Raw genomic sequence first — 21,582 nt, forward strand, 5'->3', positions numbered from 1 at the left:
ACCGTACCCAAGCTTTAAATTGATAGTTGACTGAATTTCATTGAGCAGTCCTTACCTTTACTTCGGCATCTCTTATGAATCTATCGAAAATGAACATTTTTTTCTCCCTAAGAAAGTACAGCCCATCTGCCTTTATCTCACAGATGTAGGGTGGCTGTGGCTTAGGTGGTAGAGAAGATCAGCTACTGATCGGAAGGTTGGTGGTTGGATCTTAGGCTTCCCCAGTCTGCATGTCAAGTGTCCTTGGGCAAGGTACTAACCCCAAATTGCCCTCCGATGCGTTCATCGGAGTGTGACTGTGTGTGAATGTAGATTAGTTTGCACTTGTGAATGAGGCATGTTGTATACGGCGCTTTGAGTTCTCCGGGAGAAAAACGCTATATAAGAATGGTAAATGGCCTGTATTTGTATAGCGCTTTTACTAGTCCCCCCTAGGGACCCCAAAGCGCTTTACACACCCAGTCATCCACCCATTCACACACTGGTGGAGGCAGCTACAGTTGTAGCCACAGCTGCCCTGGGGCAGACTGACAGAAGCGAGGCTGCCATATCACGCCATCGGCCCTTCTGGCCAACACCAGTAGGCAGTAGGTGAAGTGTCTTGTCCAAGGACACAATGACCGAGACTGTCCGAGCCGGGGCTCGAACCGGCAACCTTCCGATTACAAGGCGAACGCCCAACTCTTGAGCCACGATCAATCCATTTACCATTTACCATCCATGTACTGTGATCCAAACTGCAAAGTTTGTGTCTGGTGATTTGTTAAGCTGTTTAAAACATTTTCATTTACCTGCCAATTCTAAAAATCACTTTGCTCGTCTTCTGTAGCACTAGCCAGAGCCCTCAGCTAGATGCTGAGGTTCCACAACAACAACGTTATTGACAACTTCAGCATGAATGCATCCCAACAATGAGAAGAGGGGAAAAAAATCTGTGGGTGCGGGTGTAAACGGGCCTTGGGATAACATCATTTACTTAATACTGATCTCCACGCCATTAGCTGCAAGCAATTCCAGGCTGCAACACACAAAACAAACTATTCTTTTTTTGTGTTTGTTTTTGGTTTATTTTGCCACTCTTACCAAATTCAATTTTGAAGTATATGTACTGTGTGTTTTCGGTAAACGGGCGCATCAGCTGCTTTGATGGTAGTAAACCACTCTGCAAGTATAATTTCTTTTGTGTCTTCTGTGGTCAAGCAAATTTATTAGTTTATAATTTAAATTAAGGGTTTAATGGCCTTAGTATCACAACAGCAATCAGGAGTCCGCACTTTCTCTGGGACGTGGTGGAGGACGGTTATTTTTTAAACAGCTTGTCAATGTCTTGAAAGCCACCTGTGAATTTCTCAGCTGAGATACAGTGAGATAAAACAGTGCTTATACTCTAATCCAAATTATCTTGGGAGCTTGAAAGATTCTTCTTATTTTGGGAAATAAACTAAGAAAATACCATCACTCTCATAAATAAATTTGATGGAAAACTAGCTATAGTCCATGCCCATAACTCTTCATTACATTAGGTTGTTTCTGCCAGACATATTTTGGCCTTTAGTCTCACCAAGCTGGAAATTGAAGTAGAAAGAATAATGTTATTATGCTAACAGGGAATAAGGAAAGCTCAAGAGTTCTTCACATTGTCCAGACAGTGCAGTTGTGTCTATAGTGTCAAAGACTATTTCCTTTATGTTCACCACGGACAAAGAAAGAAAGGGACATTTGAGAGCAAAGTAACAGGAAAGGCAAAGAAAGTGTAAGGAAGGAGTGCTCATAGGGAGAAGAATCGTAGCACGCCCGCATCAATGTGGAGCTCTCGATAGACTGTCCAATTAGATTAATGAGTCCACGGGATTAGCAATTACACACACACACACTTTCATACTTAACCTTTAAAAAACACATGTTCACCTGCAGCAATTCATCCAAAAACATATTGATCTTAACCTTTTAAATGTTTGTTAAAAAAAAAAAAAATCCAAAGAAATTAAGAAGAGACCTCAGAGAGAAAATTATGTGAGTGCTGACCTGTCCACTTGGAACCAGTTATGTTGCTTTTTGCTGCATCACTCTGATTCCTCAAGCAGAATCCTAAAAGCCAGCCCATTTCACTTGACATCATACTGATCTATGGGCAAGTGTACCCCTGTTCTCAGAGACCTCGTCAGGTCAATAGTGCAAACCTTTTCTCCGAAAATTTATTGCATGGTATATTGAGGATAGACTTTAAACACACAGTGAGAATTCATAATACTGGGAGAAAGATAGGGGAGTAGGTGGATGGGAGGAATGAAAAGGGTTAAAAAGGGAGAAAATGAGAGGGTGCAGAGGACAGAGCCGCAGAGAGAAAAGGATAGGAGTGAAAATGAGGGTGGAACAAAAGACAAAGATAAGAGATGCAAGTGGCGAGAGATCAGAACCGAAGATGAGAGAGGGAGAGAGGAGAAGGAAATATTGGTGTGAAAAGAAGAGAGGTAGCCCAACACCGAGATATGGTGAATTACTATTGATCAGGCTTAGCATATTTTTTCTCGTCTATGTTTTTCACTCCTTCACCTATCTCCCTTTGTCTCTTTCCTCTTCTCACCCATTAATCTCTCTTTTCTGCAGCTAGTTTATTGGTACCATGTATTGTCAAGACTGTTTAACTTATAATATGCTTCTATTGCCTACCTGTCTGTTGTCCTGTGTGTTGCTAAACATCCTTTGGTTTCCGTGAAGCAAGTGCTCATACAGTATGCATCGAAATGGATCATGAACTTTTTCACAGAGAGTAAAACTAATCTCAGGAAGCTACAGTGTGTCCTTCAGTGTTTTTGTTCTGAGATTTTCTCAGTTTGTTGGCTGAAGAAAGTAACTTACCTAAAGCAATGATATGGTTCAAGCAATATGACTGTAATGATTGTAAACGTGTCCTCATTGGATCAAAAATGTAACTTCCTGCTGAGGTAAATGCCTGTACAGTTAATAAAACCATCATATTCTTTGTGTTTAGTGGGAGTTAATAATTATTAGTAGACTAAACTGAGATGGGTGGGAACATGATAAACATTTTACCTGCCATACTAGCCTTATCATTTATAACAAAGCTCCACTTAGGTACTCCATCATAGAGGCTCTGGTGTCAGTTGTTTTTGCCAATATCATGTGTCAGCAAAGATTTGTGCAGTGGTACAGAAAATTGCAAAGACTTATGTTTTCTGTCATAATAGAAAAGGCAGTGGCTAAATATAAATGGATTTGGAAATGATCAGCTTAAGAACTTATCCATGGAGACAAGTGCACATTTAATTCAATTCAGATTTGTTATTAAGAGTCCACTGTGTCTTGCATCATCAGCAATAATATCTGTAAACAGACCTACAGCGCTGCACCAAGCAGCATGCGTGTGAACTGCTGGTAGAATATTATTCTGCAAACAGAGCAGTATTTTAATCTGTTGTAGTGTAAGTAACCTGGTACAGGAAGAATTTCATATTATAGACATGTATTTCATGCTGTAGGAAATGTTCTTAATTTGAAGAAATCACCTCTGTTATCCAAACTATACACTGTTGTTAGGTCAAATGTAAAAGTCTGTATCTCATTTCTTCTCTGTGTGCCAAGAACTTAAAATCCCTCAACCCCAAAACACAACTGTTTTTCGGACTCTGCCTACAGCCCTGTGATATCCCAAATGGTGCATTTCTAGAAGAAGTTAGAAGTTGAGGTTTTGGCTGCTGTCTTCAAATCAAGGGTGTCCAGTGCAATAGGGCTGTTCAATATAACGATATATATCGGATGACGATATAAAAACGTCTATCGTTTCGCAAAATAAACTGTTTACGGCAATATTTTTTCATCGTTTTGATGGTCACTGTAGTGGCTATATTCATTTCTTAAAGTTCTCCCTTTCTGGACAAGCGCCTGTTTTTATGCGGTGTGGTTAGCAACAACGACGGTAACAGAATCGCGTGTCCGCTTGTTTATGTTCCACATAAACCTTTCACAATAAAGCTCAAGATCCTGTTGAGACTTTTCAAAATAAACTGAATCACGTGAAAGAGCAGATTATTTACGGATGAGAATTAAAAAAGAGCTGCCAAGTGCTAAAAAATAAACCTTCGACTCAAACGTTAGAACAGGCCTTTCCCCGCAGCACGCCGTGTAATAAATACTCACCAAGAAAACGGCGGCCGTTACAACTTATGTCTAAAAATGTATCGTTTCATACATCGGTTAAAACACTCGACTCCAGCTACATGACGCGCAGCTGGAAACACTTCACGCAAGACGAGCTCCCCGAGATTCACAGAAATTACAGAAAATGTTACATTTTTGTGATTTATATCGTTATCGGGACGATAGAATTCTTATATCTGGATATGAGATTTTGGTCATATCGCACAGCGCTACAGTGCAATGTGAGAAATGTTGACATTGATCTAAGTCGAGACTTATTCACAACTGCGTGGTTTATTTCTCTATTCTAATGATTTCAAAATCAGATCTCACTGGATCATTTTCATAATATCAGAAAAAGCAAGCCACTATGCAAGCAGTTAAATTGTTTTTCTTAAGTGTGCAGTTGAGGGGGATTGCTGTAATTTGAACACACCTGCCAATCATCTGCATTGATTATAACAAAACTCCATTTAAGTATCTAATGTTGACATGTACTGTAACTTAATGACGACGTTAAACTTTTCCCCCACATGATGGAAGTTTGTCAATCCTAAGAAGCAGACCTGTATTTTTAAATGCACTCAGCACTGGCTGACAAAACTTTTTGCCAACTCTCAGGTTTCTCCTCCTTCTGCCAGTCTTGAAGTGCACATTTATCATTCCAGACAAAGCACACTGACTACTCACTTGTTTTGCTGGGTAGTACTATTGACTTAATTCATCTTGGTCTGGTTTCCAAAGTTTCTCATAACAAGAGAATTGATGAATGCTTCCATTTTGAGAGAAGGTATAATAAGGAGGTCATCCATCCAAGAACATTATTCATAACTGTATGCTCTTTTGGTTCATCAGTAAAACTCCCAACTCTTAAATGTTTTCAGGCTTCTTAACTTAAAAAAATAGAGTTTATTTTTGATTCAGGCTGAATACTTTTCTTCTCATTTGAATCACATTTTCTTCAGGTGTTTTGTAGCTTTATTTAATTTCTTTCTACAGCTGACATGGCTGGGAAAACTGAAGTGAATACATAAAATTTAAGAAATTTTACATGTCGTGGAGCTACACTGTATTTTTTTAGTAAAGGCGAGCAAGCAAGAGTGATGCACACTGTCTTTAGGTCTGTTGCTTCACACATGCAACCATGCTTCCATTTCATTCATCATCTGGATGCAGATGTCAACATGTTTTATTGCTGTATCATTTGAGAGAGAGCGCAAATCTAGATGGTGATAAAGACAGAACAACTATAGAGCCCATTGCCACACGTGTGGTAAAACACAAATCAATGTTCAGATCTTGACACCATTGTAGGGCTCTGAAGGGGGCTCTTCAGGCCAGGTGTAGTGTGTGTGTGTGTGTGTGTGTGTGTGTGTGTGTGCGTGCGTGCGCGCGCGCATATGCGCTTCTGTCCCTTATGGCTCCACCCTACATCTCGGCAATTTGCTCCTTTTATCGCCATCAGGGGACCAAATGGTTTCTATAGCGACGGGCACCAGGAAGTTCTCAAAAAAAAATGTTTCGTTTTTGAAACCCCAAGCAGTGAGAGAGAGAGTGTGTGTGTAAGTGTGTCGGCACTGCAAGCCAATTATGTTTATGACCGTATTTCTTTCCTGTATGAATTTACTGGGATCATGATATTGGTGCATTTTTCATTTTCCCGTGGAAGGATTTGCAGATGGTGTGCTGTTGCTTTTAACAGTTGTGTTTTACACGTCTGATGTTCAGATTCCTTATTTATTCTTGATTTTTTTTTACATCACTTATTGCCATCTTGTGCCCGTACACAAATTTGACTCTGTTTCAGACTCATAGACATGACATTGTTATTCTGCATGTGCCTGGCCAGAGGTGGTAGAGCCCAGAGACAGGATGTGTCATAAGATCTCGGCAGATGGACACACACAAACGTGTTGAAGCTCCCTCAGAGGCATCCATGTCCTCTCTCTGTCCGACTTTCTCTCTCATCTTTGTCTCACTCTTCTTTTCTTTTTTTTTTGCTTTTTTTTTTTGCTTTCTCATGCCCACAAGGAGTTAAAATGTGTCAGCTTAAATATCATGGGGGCGGGCTTGTATCCCAAAAGCCTTATCAAGGTCCTAGCTTGCATTCTGTTGTGAGGAAAACAAGGTATGATGGTGTGAGAGGAAGTGAAATACATTTTATAAACTAAGAAAAGCACTTGCTCTTCAACCCACAGTAGAGTAAAATGCAATTAACATAAAGTAAAATGAGATTCCACTCAGGTACATCGAAGTCATTTAATTTTCAGTGTTCCGAATTAGTTTCAGCCTAGAGTGTTATCTCAGGTACTGTGACTAGCATACAGGTGTCAAAGAATACACCCAGTTGTGTATCATATGCCAAAACTGTCAGTGAGTCAAAACAGAATGAAAGACTGTCAGAGTTACCACAGCTAGACTTTGCACAGGAGGGTGCTCATTCAAGAATGAAAACATAAAACATAAAATAACACAAAAGTGCTGTACTAATAATGATGATTTAGAAGAGTAAAAAATAATAATTTCCATAATTTGTTAGACAAAGACACAATTTTTATACACCGCTACAGTTGATTTTAAATCTTTCAGCTTTAATTCAACTGGTTTTACAAAACTTGTGCATTTTCAGAGGTTTAAAATGAATCGACAAGCGGTTTTATAGCCAGGTGAGGCCTGTCAAGTTCTATAATCAGGAGAGGTCTTTATGAAAGAAAGTACAGAAGATTTAGGTGCAAACCACTGGTTATACTCAAGAACAGGAAGTCAGGATTTGACTTGCAGAAAATATTTTTTAAAGCCTGCATAGTTTAGAAAGAAGAAACCAAGATTAGAGAGATAAAAGTAGGTAGAAGGAAAGGAACGGCTCATGATCCAAAACATGCCATATCACTGCCAGTGGTACATGGGCCAGTAGTGTTTACTGATGATGAGACTGTTGGTAGAAGTAGCAGGATGAGTTTTGAAGTGTTTAGCACTATACTCTCTGCTCAGATTCAGCAGAATCCTGCATAACTGATCAAACAGCACTTCAGTGACCATGTCAGTCACCTGATTTGAACCTGATATAGCATGTTCTTTAGTTATTAAATACAATACTGAATGTAGAAACAAGCTAAACGTGATGATGGCTGTAGTAAAGCCCTGGATGGGCATCTCAAGGGAGGAAACAAAGAATTTGGTGATGTCCATGGGCTCAGGTTCAGTTCAGCTTTACTTGTATGGCATCAAATCACAGCAGCAACCACCTCATCTCAGTTTATTTTAGTAGGTGTACAGTCGGTGGCATTTCCAAATCTTTTATTTTACTTTCCTTTGTCTCAAAATAATATAAACACAAAATAATAAAATAGACATTAACGTGTTTTGTATTCTACCAATCCATGTTTGGAGTAACAAGGTGGATGATCAAGTTCAGTTCTAAGGACTTAAGCAAGATTTCTAAGACTTTTTTATACTATACTTTGTTTTATATAATCAGTAAAATGAAATGTAATTCTTCAATGAAGAGCAACTTTTTCTTTTCATTCTATTATATTTTTCTTTTCTCTTTCTTTTGGCACAAATTGGGTTGGACCCTGTGGATATCTGTGTACTTTCTTTCGTGGGCGTGTGGTCTTGAGCGTTTGCTTGTCGATGTGTTTGGCTTTGGAGCAATAACTTGTTGAATCGAAGCACATCATGCTGCCCACAAGTGTGTCTGTGTTTAAAACTTGAGAAAATGAGAAGTCCGCACAGATGTACACACACCAAGGGTGACTGCTTGTGCTACTTTGAATCCGCTTTGTCTTCTAAGAGATGGATTGTAGGCTGTCAGTCATGTGTGCAGGGTGGAATCCCCTGCCAAGACCTCCGCTGGCTCTGCTATTGGAAGATAGGACAGAAATGCGCTTGCTCGCATATGCACAAGCGCACACAAAATGCAGACACTCCGATACACTGCTCTGCATAATACCCTTTGCCAGCCTCCCCGTGTTGTGAAATGGCTTTGCTCCAGCCGTGGCCGTGTTTGTTAGCCGGTCTACTCAGACACGCACTCGCACAGTACTCAGCAGACGTTAAGCCAGGCTCCCTGCCTGCAATATAACCCTGCTTGATCCTCCATCACACACACACACACACACACACACACACACACACACACACACACACACACACTCTCTCTCTCTCTCTCTCTCTCTCTCTCTCTCTCTCTCTCTCTCTCTCTCTCTCTCTCTCTCTCTCTCTCACCCACTCTACCCTGCTGAGTGGCGGGCTGCAAGCTATCCACCTCTTGCCCACAAACGAGGAGAAGCCTTCTGTCAAAACCATCAAACCAAACCTGGCCTAAAGGTTCAATCCCCTCAAAAATCCCCTTTTGTTCAGCACCATGGCTCTGAGGTTCTGTGTGAAGCAATGAAGTGGGGGTTTTTTCACAACTGCAGGATAGAGAACAGAGAAGAATTAGTCTGCCAATAAATTATTGGTTGTCAACTATTAAAAAAAATAACCCTAAAGGCTATTTAATTGTTTAGATTAAAGACAGAAGTGGTTAACAAGAGTTCCGACCTGTCAAGTTAAGCAGCAAAAACTCTAAGTTTACTTGGTTAATCCCCCCACTGTGTTATCCTCACACCCTTGTCCCACATTCACCAGTTTTGTTCCCACACATTTATGTGTGGGTACAAAAGTAGCAATTGACAAGAATTTTTATTTATTTTTTTTAATTCAAATCATTCAGATTCTTACTCAGAGATGCCGTTTCTGTTGTTGTTGAGGTTTTTGTTGCCCCAGTTTCTGTAGATATCAACAAAGGTACTCTATCTTGAAACACCATCATTCTGATTTTGATCAATCAGGACTTGGGGTCGCTATAAGCGTCGTTGCTATTTATTTCTCCTTTTACATCCTCAACTTTTCTTTGTAGTTGCCAGAAAAACTACTTTTGGTAAACTTGGATTTTGTGTTTGTCCACATGTTTTAAATGTAATGCACATGTAAATTTAACCAGCTGGGGTAGGATGAAAAGTCTCAGAATCGCCAACATAGTCATGATCCATTGTCTTACAGTCTGTAGTATATTATAGTCAATTTTTGCCAGTCTGTTTGATGGTTTTTGAGCTATTTCAGGCTGGATCAAGTGGTCAACTGAATGACCCATTGAAAAACATTTTTATCCCTGGTATGATGATGTTGCTATGTGTAAAAAGCATTTATAAATCAAATTTTATTGCAGAAGTACACAGCTTTCCACTCTACTGATCTGGTGAATTCCCCTAACACACACACACAAATGCACGCACATGCGCGCACACCTCAGTAAATGTCAGACACCCCAGGATTCAGCTTCAATGTCTCATAAAAGCTCTGTCTTTGTACTTCAGGTAAGTGTCCAGCTCCTCCTGGAAACAGCCAATATTTTTGACCATCCATCGTCTGTCTCTCTCCATGTGCAGTGTGTGATTAAGGCAATTACACTGCCTCTTCAGAAAACCGCATCCCGGTGCTAAAAAGCTGTGAAAATAAAATGCATAGACCAATAACAAGCGAGAGAAATTTAGGCATAAATAGACACGGCTGAAAAGCTTTCTTTGGTTGAAGATGGCAAAAGTCAATGGTGTTCATTGAGCTTCCATGCTAACTGGAGCCACAGAGTGGACATTAGAGCATCAAGGACAGGCTTTCATTGCACTAAAACCATATAGTAGCTACTAGATACTTTCACCCGCTGGCTGGTCAATTTGTACCCCTGCAGTGTTCCTGAGGTAAAAAGCCAGCTTTATTTGTGCAGCAAGGAACAGCTTTTAAGAAGAGAAATATTTAGCTGCAGTCAGGTGGACTGACAGGACCTTACTGCAGGTGGCCAAAATGAACCAGACAAACTGAGGTTGGGCATAGATTAAAGAAAATAAAGAGAGAAGCATAGCTGTTGTGCTTCTCTTGGCCTGCAATACGCAGTCCATCCACATTAGTTCTGATCACTGGCTGCCTCAAGGCTTTCTCTTTCTCTTCTTCCATCTTTCTCTCTCTCCCCTTCCCTCTCTTTGTTTACCACATAGAGGTTGATTTATGTCGGCTGCACTTGGCAGAGTTGGGTGGCGTGGGCGAGATACAGCAGCTGAAGGGGAGAGAGAGAGAGAGAGAGAGAGAAAGGGGAGGCAAAAGGCCAAATCAGAGTGATGTATCAAGAGAGAGGAATGGAGAGATGAGCAGAAAGGAGGAAACACAATAGTGAGGATTGGATGAGAATATTAAGTGAGTGGGGAGAGATTACAGGAGGGAGGTTGGGTGAAGAGACAGAGAGAGGTGTTGCACTGGCCTCAGGTGTCTCTCTGATTTGTATCTTTTATGACGCTGCTTCATGTCAGAACACAAGGTCTCATGCTGCAGTCCCTCTGGCTCAGTCGCTCTGGTTGTGTATTTCCTTCTCATTCCTCTTATTATGGTTACTCGTACGTATTCATGTTTTTTTTTGTTTTTGTTTTTTTTTTCCTTTTCTTTTTCTTAAATGACATCAGAAACAGCAGTATGCGACATTACGTGATGGCAGAGCTTCAGTTCATCCTTTGTCATTTTTTTTTTTTTTTTTTTTTTTTTTATAAATAGGACAGGGGGAATGAATGAGAGAAAGAGGGGGAGAGAAAGAAAGAAAACCAAAGGGGAGAAGAGACGGTGAGAGGGGGGGGGGGAAGAGTGAGAAAAAAAAAAAAAAGAACTCCTGGGTCACCTGTATGGAGAAAAAAAAACAAACAAACAAAAAAAACAAACAGAGGAGACAGCAAACAACAAAGAGCAACATAATAATAGAGAAAACAAAGCACCATCACAATAAACTAGCTAGTCATAGATATCAATATTTACTAAATAATAAACGATATTGTGCAGCACGCAAGATAGACAGCGCACAGTGTGCTTTGAGGCAGCAGCCAAGAAAGCTTTAGTCCGCGTCTGTGAATACCCATGTGTGCATACCTGTGTGGATCAGCATGCTTGCATTCCAAAGGTTTCTCCATGTAATGATCTGCTAGGGAGTGTGGGGGGGCCACAGCCCCGTCCTCCAGGGTGTGAAGCGGGTATGGAGGAGATCAAAACTCCAGACATCCAGAGGCCCCCAGAACACAAGAGACCATGGAAGACCAACAGAGGGGCAGCCGCGCCACTGTTCCAGTAAGAGCTGAGGAGAGTCCCAGATGAGGGCTCGCCCAGCAGCCGCGGAGCAGAAGTCAGGGGGAGTTGCAGTGACGCGCCCGTGAGCTCCGCCGGCCCCCAGCTGTGCCTGAGTGACCGAGCCCCAGGCCGAGAGGCCGGGGGCACCCCACCTCCAAAGGGGCCCGAGCGAGCCCCAGGCCCCAGGCCCCGACAAGCGGCCGCCAAGGAGTGAGCCGGTGTGTACCCGGACGCCCACCCCCAGACACAAAGAACCACCAACACACCGACACCTGAGGGAGTCCGCCACCGGCAGGGGAAGTGGTGGTGGGTGGAGATAGGCCTCCAAACCTTGGAGGGCCTGAGGTGTCCCCAGAGAGGTGGCGTCTGATACCCAACCTGACATATAGACACAGACATACAGGCACCCACAGACACAAACATCCATTCCCACCCTCATGCTCTCATATGCACTCACTCCACACTCAACCAACGTGGAGACAGACATAAAGAGACGCTGTACACACAATCACACTCCCCAAGCGTACTCTACAAACCGGGTCTAGGTACCCTTGCCCCTGGAGGGGGGAATTGCACCCAGACCCAGGTGGTGTACGTATTCATGTTGTCATCAACAGTCGTGCTCAGGATAGGTTTGGTTGGAGCACATGGTTTTACATTATATGAGCCCAGTGATGAAGTCTAAGTTGTTGATTTAATGTTCTTTATATCGTTCCTGGAATCTACAGCACTTTGTTGTTTCTAAATGTACGAAAAACAAATTTGACTTGACTTCAGATGTTACACTGTGTCTCATTCCCACCCATCCCAGACCAACACCTTGTAATGATCTTGGATACAGAATCGTTTTGAGGTTTCCTACTTTGTCAGACACCAAGATGTTGGCGGAAATGGAACCTTTTGGTGTCGCAAGTCGATCGGGCTTGTTCTGGTACTTGTACGCTTAAATTTGGGGAGTTTGGAGGCCGAATCAACTCCTTTGTCTTGCCTCTTGTCATTCCTGCACAGTTTTTGTGGTGTTTTAAGGTGCAGTGTCCTTCTTAGGGATGCTGCTAACATTTGGGCAGTGTCACTGGAAGGGAGGGGCTTGTGGTCTGGCAGTATTAAGATGGATGGCGTGTTTGAAAGTAACTTCTAAAGTACATGAATTCCAAAGCCTAAGACTTAAAAAGCCCAACAGAAGATTCCTTTGTATCAAGAATGTTCACTAATTTCTGTTTATATTTTCTGCACTGCTTATAGTTGCTTATAATAATGCTCTTTAAAGACTTTTTGCTGCACTCTTTTTGCACATTGTTGAATCTCATAGATTACTGAATTATGATATAGCTTTTTTTCCCCAAGTATTTTCATGATAAATTTCAGACTTGACCAGCCAGAAGTACAAAGTTGTACTGGCAAGTGTACCAAATTTCATTCTCTCGAGTGCTTTCCAAAGAATTAATTAATGCAAAAATGTTAACTGTGGTGGCAGTAGAGTCATAATGATTCAGCATCTGGAGACCGCACATGCTTGCTTGTACATTCAAGGGCAATACATGCATATTTTAATGTATATTCTGACTTGGTTTTAGTGTTTGCTGAAAAGAATACCTCATTGATGGCAAACTTGTCTTTTCTTTGTCTTCCCTCCTGTAGCTGGTCAGCTAAGCCAGTCAGCTTATTTCTCCCTCCAGCTGCCCTACACTGTACTGGGGCTCGGACGCAGCGCCAACTTCCTGGATCACCTTTTCGTCGGCATCCCCCGGCAGCCTGGAGAGACGGTGAGGAAATTTTACCGAGATAACTGCCAGTACTTCTGCTGCAGGGTTCATGGTCTCACAGAATGTCTGAGGAAGATTCCTTTACAGAGCTTATGTCACAGCAAATAGCAAAAGGAAGGAAAGTTGTGCAAAAAAATGAGCCTTTTACAACCCCAGGTGCAAAGTGATTTAAAATACAACACTTGTAGTCAAATGCCAGATTAAGTCATTTCTGAGCAGCTTAACGTGTCCTGAATTTAACAGTGTACGGCATGCCTGACTAAGACATTGAATGTCTCTGTAATGAGCCTCGGAATCGTGGTTTTAAAAACAAGAAAATCTTCCAAGAAAATATCAAATGATGGATGAATTAATGGAGGGAGCAATTGAAGCACTTTTTGTAAGTCATAAGCGGAGAGCAAAAAAGTTGTTTTTCTCCAACTGCTCCAGCATTTTTCATGATGATGCTTGATGTAGCACATTTCTTCCAGGGATTGTGAGATTAGCTTGAAAGGTGTTTCGTGAAGGTTCAGTAGAGGGATTTCCCTCCACATACTTTCTTATCAAATTAGAAAGTGAGGTAAACAGAGACTACAGTATCTCCCTAATCTTGCAAAGGCATTTAATGCTTGGTTGAGATTTTTCTTTAATTAAAGCAGTAGTTTATGCAAGGAACTATTTTATACCTTGTTTGCCAAATGACATAAACACAACTGTTTGCTTGCTGTTGACGTTAGTTCATAAATATAGAAAGAGAGACGTTAGTCTGTACATTTTATAGCTTTTATGCTTGAAATATAAAAATAAAATATAAAAAAGAATTATCATGCATCTTAGCTTTAAAAAAAAAACTATGACATCTTCACAATCTCACAGTTACTACTTTTTTTCTCTCCAAGTTTTACTGGAAGTCTTTGGTTTGATTTATGTATAATTCACCTAAACACAGGCCAGCAGTTTTATTTTTGTAGGGATTTTCACATTTTATTTACCTCTGCTTCTCCTGCTTAATGAGGACAATATTTTCTCCGGTGTCATAAACAATGATTTGACTTGAAAAAGCATATTTTGCCACCCACATCTCACTAGAGGCGTGATTGCGCAGTAGAATCTAGGTGAAAGAAAATCAGATTTCCCTGCCCATTTAATGACTAAAAAGTAAATAAAGGTTGAGAGAATTATGTGACACAGATTGATGCTTTACGGAAGCTAGATTACACAGCTCCTTTTTAATGTATGGGATGATTGATGACATCAACAGAGGAATTAATAAAGGTGTAGCGAGCTTCCCACTGAAATAGAAATGCTAATGGCTTCCTTTTTTACTACTTCTACACATCTTTGCTGAGCAACCAGCTAAATGACTGTTTATGAATGACTCTGAATCAACCACATATGTGATTCCTGTCATATGGCAACAGATCAGTATAGTAATAATAAAAAATAGGTTTTATTTTATGGTTTTTATCTATTCTTTGTCTATATTTCTACTCTTCACTACCTCTAATCTCATCTCTCTTCAGTTCAGCTCTCTCCGCCTTCGTCTCCGTCTCTCTTTTTCTCTCTGTAACGTAGCACTGTCACTCTGAATATTAGGCACGACAGGGCCCCTTTTCCCTCCTGTGTGGTACCAAGGTTTTCGTTGAACAGCTGATTAGAATTGCAGATGGCTCAGTCCGCTAGTCAGACAGCATAGGGCACCGGGAACACTCATCACAAACAAACTGCGTTATTGTCCTCTTTCCACACCCTCCTTTTTCCCATGCAAAGGAATGCAATCCTTTTTCCCTCATTTTTCCTCCTCTCTTGTCCCTTTTACAGTGTGAATTAATTAATGCCTAAAGATGTGCGCTATTATGCAGAGTAGTTTTTTCTTTGGTGTCCAGAGGGACTGGGGAGTGGAGTACCTCCATTGAATCTACCTGTAATGAGAAAAGAGGCGAAGGTTTAGAAATCTGATCGTTACGCCACCCTGCGCAGTCGGCTTATTTAGCTCTTTCTGTTTGCCAGCTCTCTTGATCTGCTTGTCTCTCATTTTTGTTTTGTTTCAATCTTTATTTCTGTCCTGTTTTCTTCCTGTCTCCCCTGCTGTGCCCTTTACACTTTCTCCAGCACAAAGAGAGTTTCTGCCCGCTGGTTCGCAGAAGGCGATGTTTTGTAGAATCTTAGTGGATATCTTCTTCCCTCTGTCCAATCAGTCCTCTCATTTATTCACCCCTCCTCATCTTTCTCTGTGAGTCTCAGTCCTCCTGTTCACTTATCTTCCACCCAGGGGATTCCCTTTGCTGTTCAAAGTGGTTTACTTCACTAATCAGTCCCCTACTTGTCACTCTCACTCTCTCTCTGTCTTCCTCATCCTCTAACTCTGTATCTATCTCTCTCACTCTCCATAGTGTGCCAGTTTTCCTGGCTTTGAACCAGAGTATCTCTCGTTCTCTCTGAAGACTTAGGAACACTTTTCTCTTCCAAACAGCCAGATCGGATCTGCTCCCAGGCAGCGGTAGTGGAGGCTGACTCGTCTCCAGCTCTGCTCCCCCGCCAGTTGCCGCACCAACGGCAGTGCTTTCCAAGAGCTAAGCGACAATGGCTGGCGGCTAGAATGTGCTTGTTATGTAAAAAGCAATGCCGTTGCTGTACGCTTATTCAAAATAGCAAGATGTAGTTCCTTCCAATTGATGAAGAAAGGAGTCACAATTAAAGAGCAGTGGCACTTACAGATTCTGCCAAACGTAGAACTGGAATTCTTTCCTCTGAACTGCGAGTATAGTTACAGCCTTTAAATCATTAATATATTGCCCCCTTCTCCTATTTATACCACTGCGCTCTTAACCCATTATGAGCCAGAGAACAACCCCAGTTGCCTGAGCAGGCTCTTAAAGCAGAATAATATGGATAAGAACGCTAGCAGACACAGACGACTACACTGGGCTTTTCCAGAAACCTAAGCCCTGTTTTATAAAGATGCTAAATACGGCCTGTGTCAGTCTCATGTCAGATGTCACCACTAGTTGCTGAGCCCTAAGGCAGCAAACAACTAAAAATGAAACTGAAACTTATGCAGAGTCAAGCTGCTGTCAAACAGTTCTCCAAGCAAATGTTTGTAAACTCTGCAGTTATGTTAAGTCTGTCTTAACCGTCTCAGAACTTTAGATATTCCCCAATATAAAAGATTTCTTTTTTTTCCTCTTGCAAAGTAGCCTCATTTATTCACTTTGCAAGGCATAATTAACTCGTGTGGTAAACGGGTTGCCCCTTCTCGTGCCAAAGTATTCATGTGCAAGACACTGAACTTGTTCTGGCAAGGACACAGTGGAAAGTGGTTTGCAGAAAGTTAAAAGGCACTCTGTAATTGCAGATCTTTTAGAGAAGCGATTTCCTCGTTCAAATCCAAGTCATAGCCTGATGTTTCTAGGCTAAAACCAGGCTTCCTTTATCCTACTCTTTGAGCTAACAAGGTAAAAATGATTGCAGTATTTAGTAATTAGGGATGTTTGTGGCGTGATGAAGTTTTGCCACCTTTTTAGTATACAATCAAATATACAATATGGTTTCTTGCTGTAAAAGCAAAATCATTTTTTCTTTGTAAATTTGTTGGGTTTTTTTCTTGTACATATGTCTCATTACCGTTGTCTTAATTAAAAAAAGAAATCTAATCTGCTTTCATGCATAACTATGAGGTTCAATATATTCATCATACTGTTTTAACTTTTGCTTATTTTCATGATACCTGCATGTAACGGCCCTGCTTAACCTTTCAGGCTTTCATTTTTGCATTTAAATTTTGAATCAGGCAATGTGGCTAAATGCTTTAAAATCATAGTAAAGTGTAAGTTATCTGCTCCAGTCTACAAATGTAGGCAGAAAAAAGGCTTAAAAAAAAAAAAAGAATTGGACAGTATGTCCCATTTGTCCTCATTATCGCCACTGTGGTGTCCTGGTCATTAAACACATCAGAGCTGCTTTTCCACCATCCCTGGACTCGCACCAGTTTGCATACAGGGAGAACCGGTCAACCGAGGATGCGATCGCCACAGTGCTGCACACATTACTGAAGCACTTGGAACACAGGAACACCTATGCACGGCTCCTCTTTGTAGACTACAGCTCGGCTTTTAATACCATCCGGCCATACAAACTCCGTCCCAAACTCCACCAACTGGGACTTAACTCCTCTCTGTGCAACTGGATTGTGGACTTCCTCACTAACCGTAGACAGAGTGTCAGAGTGGGTAAGAACACCTCTTCCACCCTTGTGGTCAACACCGGTGCCCCTCAGGGGTGTGTTCTGAGCCCTCTGCTATACACTCTCTTCACCCATGACTGTATTTCCTCCTGCGCGTCCAATCTCATTGTTAAGTTTGCAGATGACACTACAGTGCTCGGACTTATATCCAACAATGATGAGACAAACTATAGGACAGAGGTGCAACAACTAGAGTCATGGTGCCACGACAATAACTTGGTCTTAAACACCAAAAAGACCAAGGAGATCATTGTAGATTTCCGGAAGAGGGGTCATAACAACCATCTGCCTCTCTTCATTGGCAGTGAGGCGGTGGAGAGGGTGAGCAGTTTTAAATTCTTGGGGGTAACTGTGACCGAGGACCTGTCCTGGGGCAACCATATCACCTCAGTTGCACGGAAGGCCCAACAGCGCCTCTACTACCTGAGGAGACTGCGGAGCGCACACATTCCCAGATCTCTGATGTTGAACTTCTACAACTGTGCCATCAGCAGCGTTCTGACGTATGGATTTCTAGTGTGGTTCCCCAGCTGCACCAAGGCCGATCAGCAAGCACTCCAGCGGGTGGTGAAAGAAGCTGGCAGAATTATTGGAACAAGTCTGCCAGAGATCAGTAATATCTTCCCCACTCGCTGTCTGAGGAGGGTGCACAGTATCCTGCGGGACCAACATCACCCTGCGCGCCACCTTTTCCATCTGCTGCCCTCAGGGAGAAGGTACAGGTCTATACAGGCCAGAACATCCAGACTGGCCAACAGCCTGTATCCACAGGTTGTGAGGCTCCTGAACTCTCTGCCCCCCTCTCACGGACAATAACCATATCCAACTTCTTAATAGCAATGAACTGGTCTGCATTGGTGCATCATATCTTTATTCTCTTCCCCCTCCTGCCCCCCCCCCCTCTTTCTTAAATAGATAACTATCATATCTGATATCATATCTCACAGTACAATAATATTGAATGGGTTGCATTGTTGTATTTTGTCATGTTTCTCAGGTCTTTGTCTGAATTTCTACGAACATTATTGCTAAGGATTGTCTTATTGCATTGGAGTCACACTGGGTTAAATATGTACACTTGGGTTTTAAGGGGTATTTATTATTTTCTTCTTTTTTTTGGGTTGTATGGAAGCCCCAAACGCAATTTCATTGTTCTTGACAATGACAATAAATAAATAAATACTAAATACTTTTGTAAGACCTGTACCCCTACCTGTACAGGGAAGCTGTTCAGTGACCAGCAGGTCAGATTGTGGTTGCACTGAGCAGCTTCTACACAAGAAAAGTACTTTAGTATATTCAGAGTGTTCCTGCAAACAAGAGCTTTTGACACTAAAACATCTCAAACTAAAATAAGCTTTAAGATGAGCCTGAGGGATCTGTCTGTCAAACACTGTCTTTCCCTCGCCTACACAGAAATGAGTCGAGATCTAATCAGGAAATATAAAGCAAAACTCTTATTTGGGTAAACTAGGAATGTATCATAATTTAAAAGCAGTATCCCTGCCACTGTGGACACTCAGTGTTAATATAATCACTGTTGATATAATACCAAACAAAGAAACCAGTAAACATGAGCATTCAAGTTGTAAATGAAACACAGGAGACAAGACATCATTAACATAAAATACTTTTGTTTTTCCAGAATTTGCTAAATTGAAGTGGTAATATTCAAAAACACTACTTATCTTACTTAATAGTAATTCTGAATCTCTAACTTGTAAATTTTCAAGCTGCAGTCTTCAGATGTGATGTAGTGAGTCATTACTGGACTGGAGATTTTTGTCAAAATAATTGACTTCAGTTAGAATTTTGTATGTACTTTTAATGTGTGTTCTAACTTTCAACTCCCATAAATTCAGTCTTCAAAGCAGACCTTTCTGCTGCTGCGATGTGATGCGTTACATGATGAAAAGACCATGTGAATTTCATCAAGACGGAGACTGACTTCTCCAGATGGCTGCGCTCGCACACAAACTGCCACAGAAATCCTTTATCATACATGCAAATACACCCGGCCATATGTACCACACTCACAATAAAGAAAAAAAAGGGTTTTATTCACCATAGCCTGGGTAATTTATTTCAAGTAGTAGGTTATCTATGTCTGAAACACACGGCTTAAAATAGCAAGTCCACAGTAGCTAAGAATGAGACCCATTACTCTGCCTCGAAGGGCTTAACATACATATTGTGTCGGTGTGTGCATATCTTAAAGCAGTCTGCTTGTATTGCACATATGGTTGCTATAATGTATTACTGTGAATAAAGATAATCAGTTAATGTGTTTTTCTTCTCTTTTCAGGAGATAAGGAACAAGGAGTGGACGGCCATCATTCCCAACTCTCAACTTATTGTCATGCCTTTCCCACATGATACACCCCGCAGGTACATAAACGCTTACACCTCTAGATATAATACAATATAGACGGGTCACAAATGGCTGCTTTCCTTGTTCACAGTCATATAATTTGCTCAGAGAACCTGTTAACATTTGTTACTATGGACACTATTCAACACTTTTAACCGCCTCGCCTGATGTCATTTGCTGGCATATTCGAGTTAATGTTACCCTCAGCTCGCTCCAGACAGCGTCTCTGTGGTATATCTTCACAAAACAATACCCAGAAGTGAGAAAACATGCTCACGCACACACGCTATTACCTCGCAGCATGTGTCCTCATGTTATCATGACGCTATTCACATGTAGCTGAAAACCCAGGAGGAGCTCCAGATGGCTAGTCATCACAGACAAACAATGACACACATGCACTTTCCTCGATAGGCTCATAACACTTGCATGTTTGCCAACGCACACATACTTACATATACACCACAAGTGAAATCAGACTAACTGACTGTTTATATGAAAACAGGCGCCTTGGTAGTCTTTTCACACAAAGTACAAGCTAACAGATTGCAAGATGTATCATGATGAAGATAAAGTTAATACATCAAAGTGGCTGGATTTCTGGAAATACATAAAAGTTCTTAGAAACTAGAGAGAGCGCAGTCTTTCATTCTGTTCAGCTGTATGACCAGAAAGTGAAAGAGTTGTTCGTTTATTTATTTTAACATAACACAGTCTCTGCTAATGTCCAGCATTTTGGTAATTGCATTGTTTTTCTGTCAGATAAAACTATGGCAAAACATAAAACAGCATATGGCAATCTTTCTTTGTCTCTCTTCCTCCCTCTCTCTCCCTCTTCTTAGTTGGAGCGCTAAATTGTACCTTACTCCCAGCAACAGCGTGTTGCTGACGGCCATCGCACTGATCGGCGTGTGTGTCTTCATCCTTGTTATTATTGGGATCCTTCATTGGCAAGAGAAGGTCAGAACACACACACACACACACACAGACACAGAGTAGCGTGTTGTAGTTAATGTTGGCCTCTTCCTGGTGATTTACTGCTTCAGAGTGTGAGTGTGTGTATGTGTGTGTGAGACAGAGAGAGAAAGAGAGCAGATTGGTCACAACCAGCAGCAGATGGGTCTCACTGTCCCTGTCCTGTAGTCCTCTCGCCTCCCACCAAGACACACATACACACTCTTTCTCTCGCTCTACCTCTCTCTCTCTCGTTCTCGGGGTCACAACCTGGAAGGACGTTCAGCTGTAATTGCCTTCTTCTGTCCTTTCAGCACGGCAGATCTGCTGTTCATTACCGCCATAAATGTGCTCTCCAGGGAGTCGATGCATGTTTTCATGTTTTTGGTTTTGTTTTTTTTCTTCACCACCTCCGGTGAAGAAAAAAAACTGTTTTCTTTTTCTTTTTTTTTTAATGGAGGCACACACACACACACATCACAGTCTCAGAAAAATGTATCCCATCATAGCAGGGTTGATAACACTCAGACACAAACACAAATTATCGCAAATGTTCTCTTTTTTTCTGGATTGTTTCCTTTTTCATCCACACACACACACACACACACACACACACAGTCTGCTGGGCTGAGCAGTGCAGTAAGTTGTTGGCATCTTCTCCAAACCGTCTGCCGTGAGACCATGTGCACTTAATGTGTTCCTGTGTGTGTGTTTGTGTGTGTGTGCGCGTCTTCACTCAGGTTGACATGCAGCATGGTTACACACACAGAAGGGCTCTAATTGCCCTCTTTTTTAGAAACGTGGGTGTGTGTGCATCAGCTTCATCTGAGCTGATGCGAAATTCAAAAAGATAAAAATAAATAAATAAGCATGGCTGGTGCCCAAACTACGTACACAAGATACATCTAGCAGGCTCAGGTGGATGGGAGGAGTGATGAGTGTGTGGATGAAAGCTATGTTGCAAGAGCAGG

General features: G+C 41.6%; 1 protein-coding gene across 1 annotated transcript in view; it reads left to right on the plus strand.

Moving 5' to 3' along the window:
• Positions 1-21,582, plus strand: part of itfg1 (integrin alpha FG-GAP repeat containing 1) — a 166,041-nt gene that overhangs the window by 134,133 nt on the left and 10,326 nt on the right. Inside the window, exons 15-17 of the mRNA XM_085414551.1 lie at positions 12,940-13,064; positions 19,592-19,674; positions 20,500-20,617. Coding sequence (XP_085270677.1) covers positions 12,940-13,064; positions 19,592-19,674; positions 20,500-20,617 — 326 coding nt within the window. The remainder of the gene's footprint in view (positions 1-12,939; positions 13,065-19,591; positions 19,675-20,499; positions 20,618-21,582) is intronic.

This window comes from Rhamphochromis longiceps, linkage group LG1 (assembly GCF_057381845.1).
Source record: "Rhamphochromis longiceps isolate RC_006_pf linkage group LG1, R_longiceps_female_GT1.1, whole genome shotgun sequence".
Lineage (NCBI taxonomy): Eukaryota > Metazoa > Chordata > Actinopteri > Cichliformes > Cichlidae > Rhamphochromis > Rhamphochromis longiceps.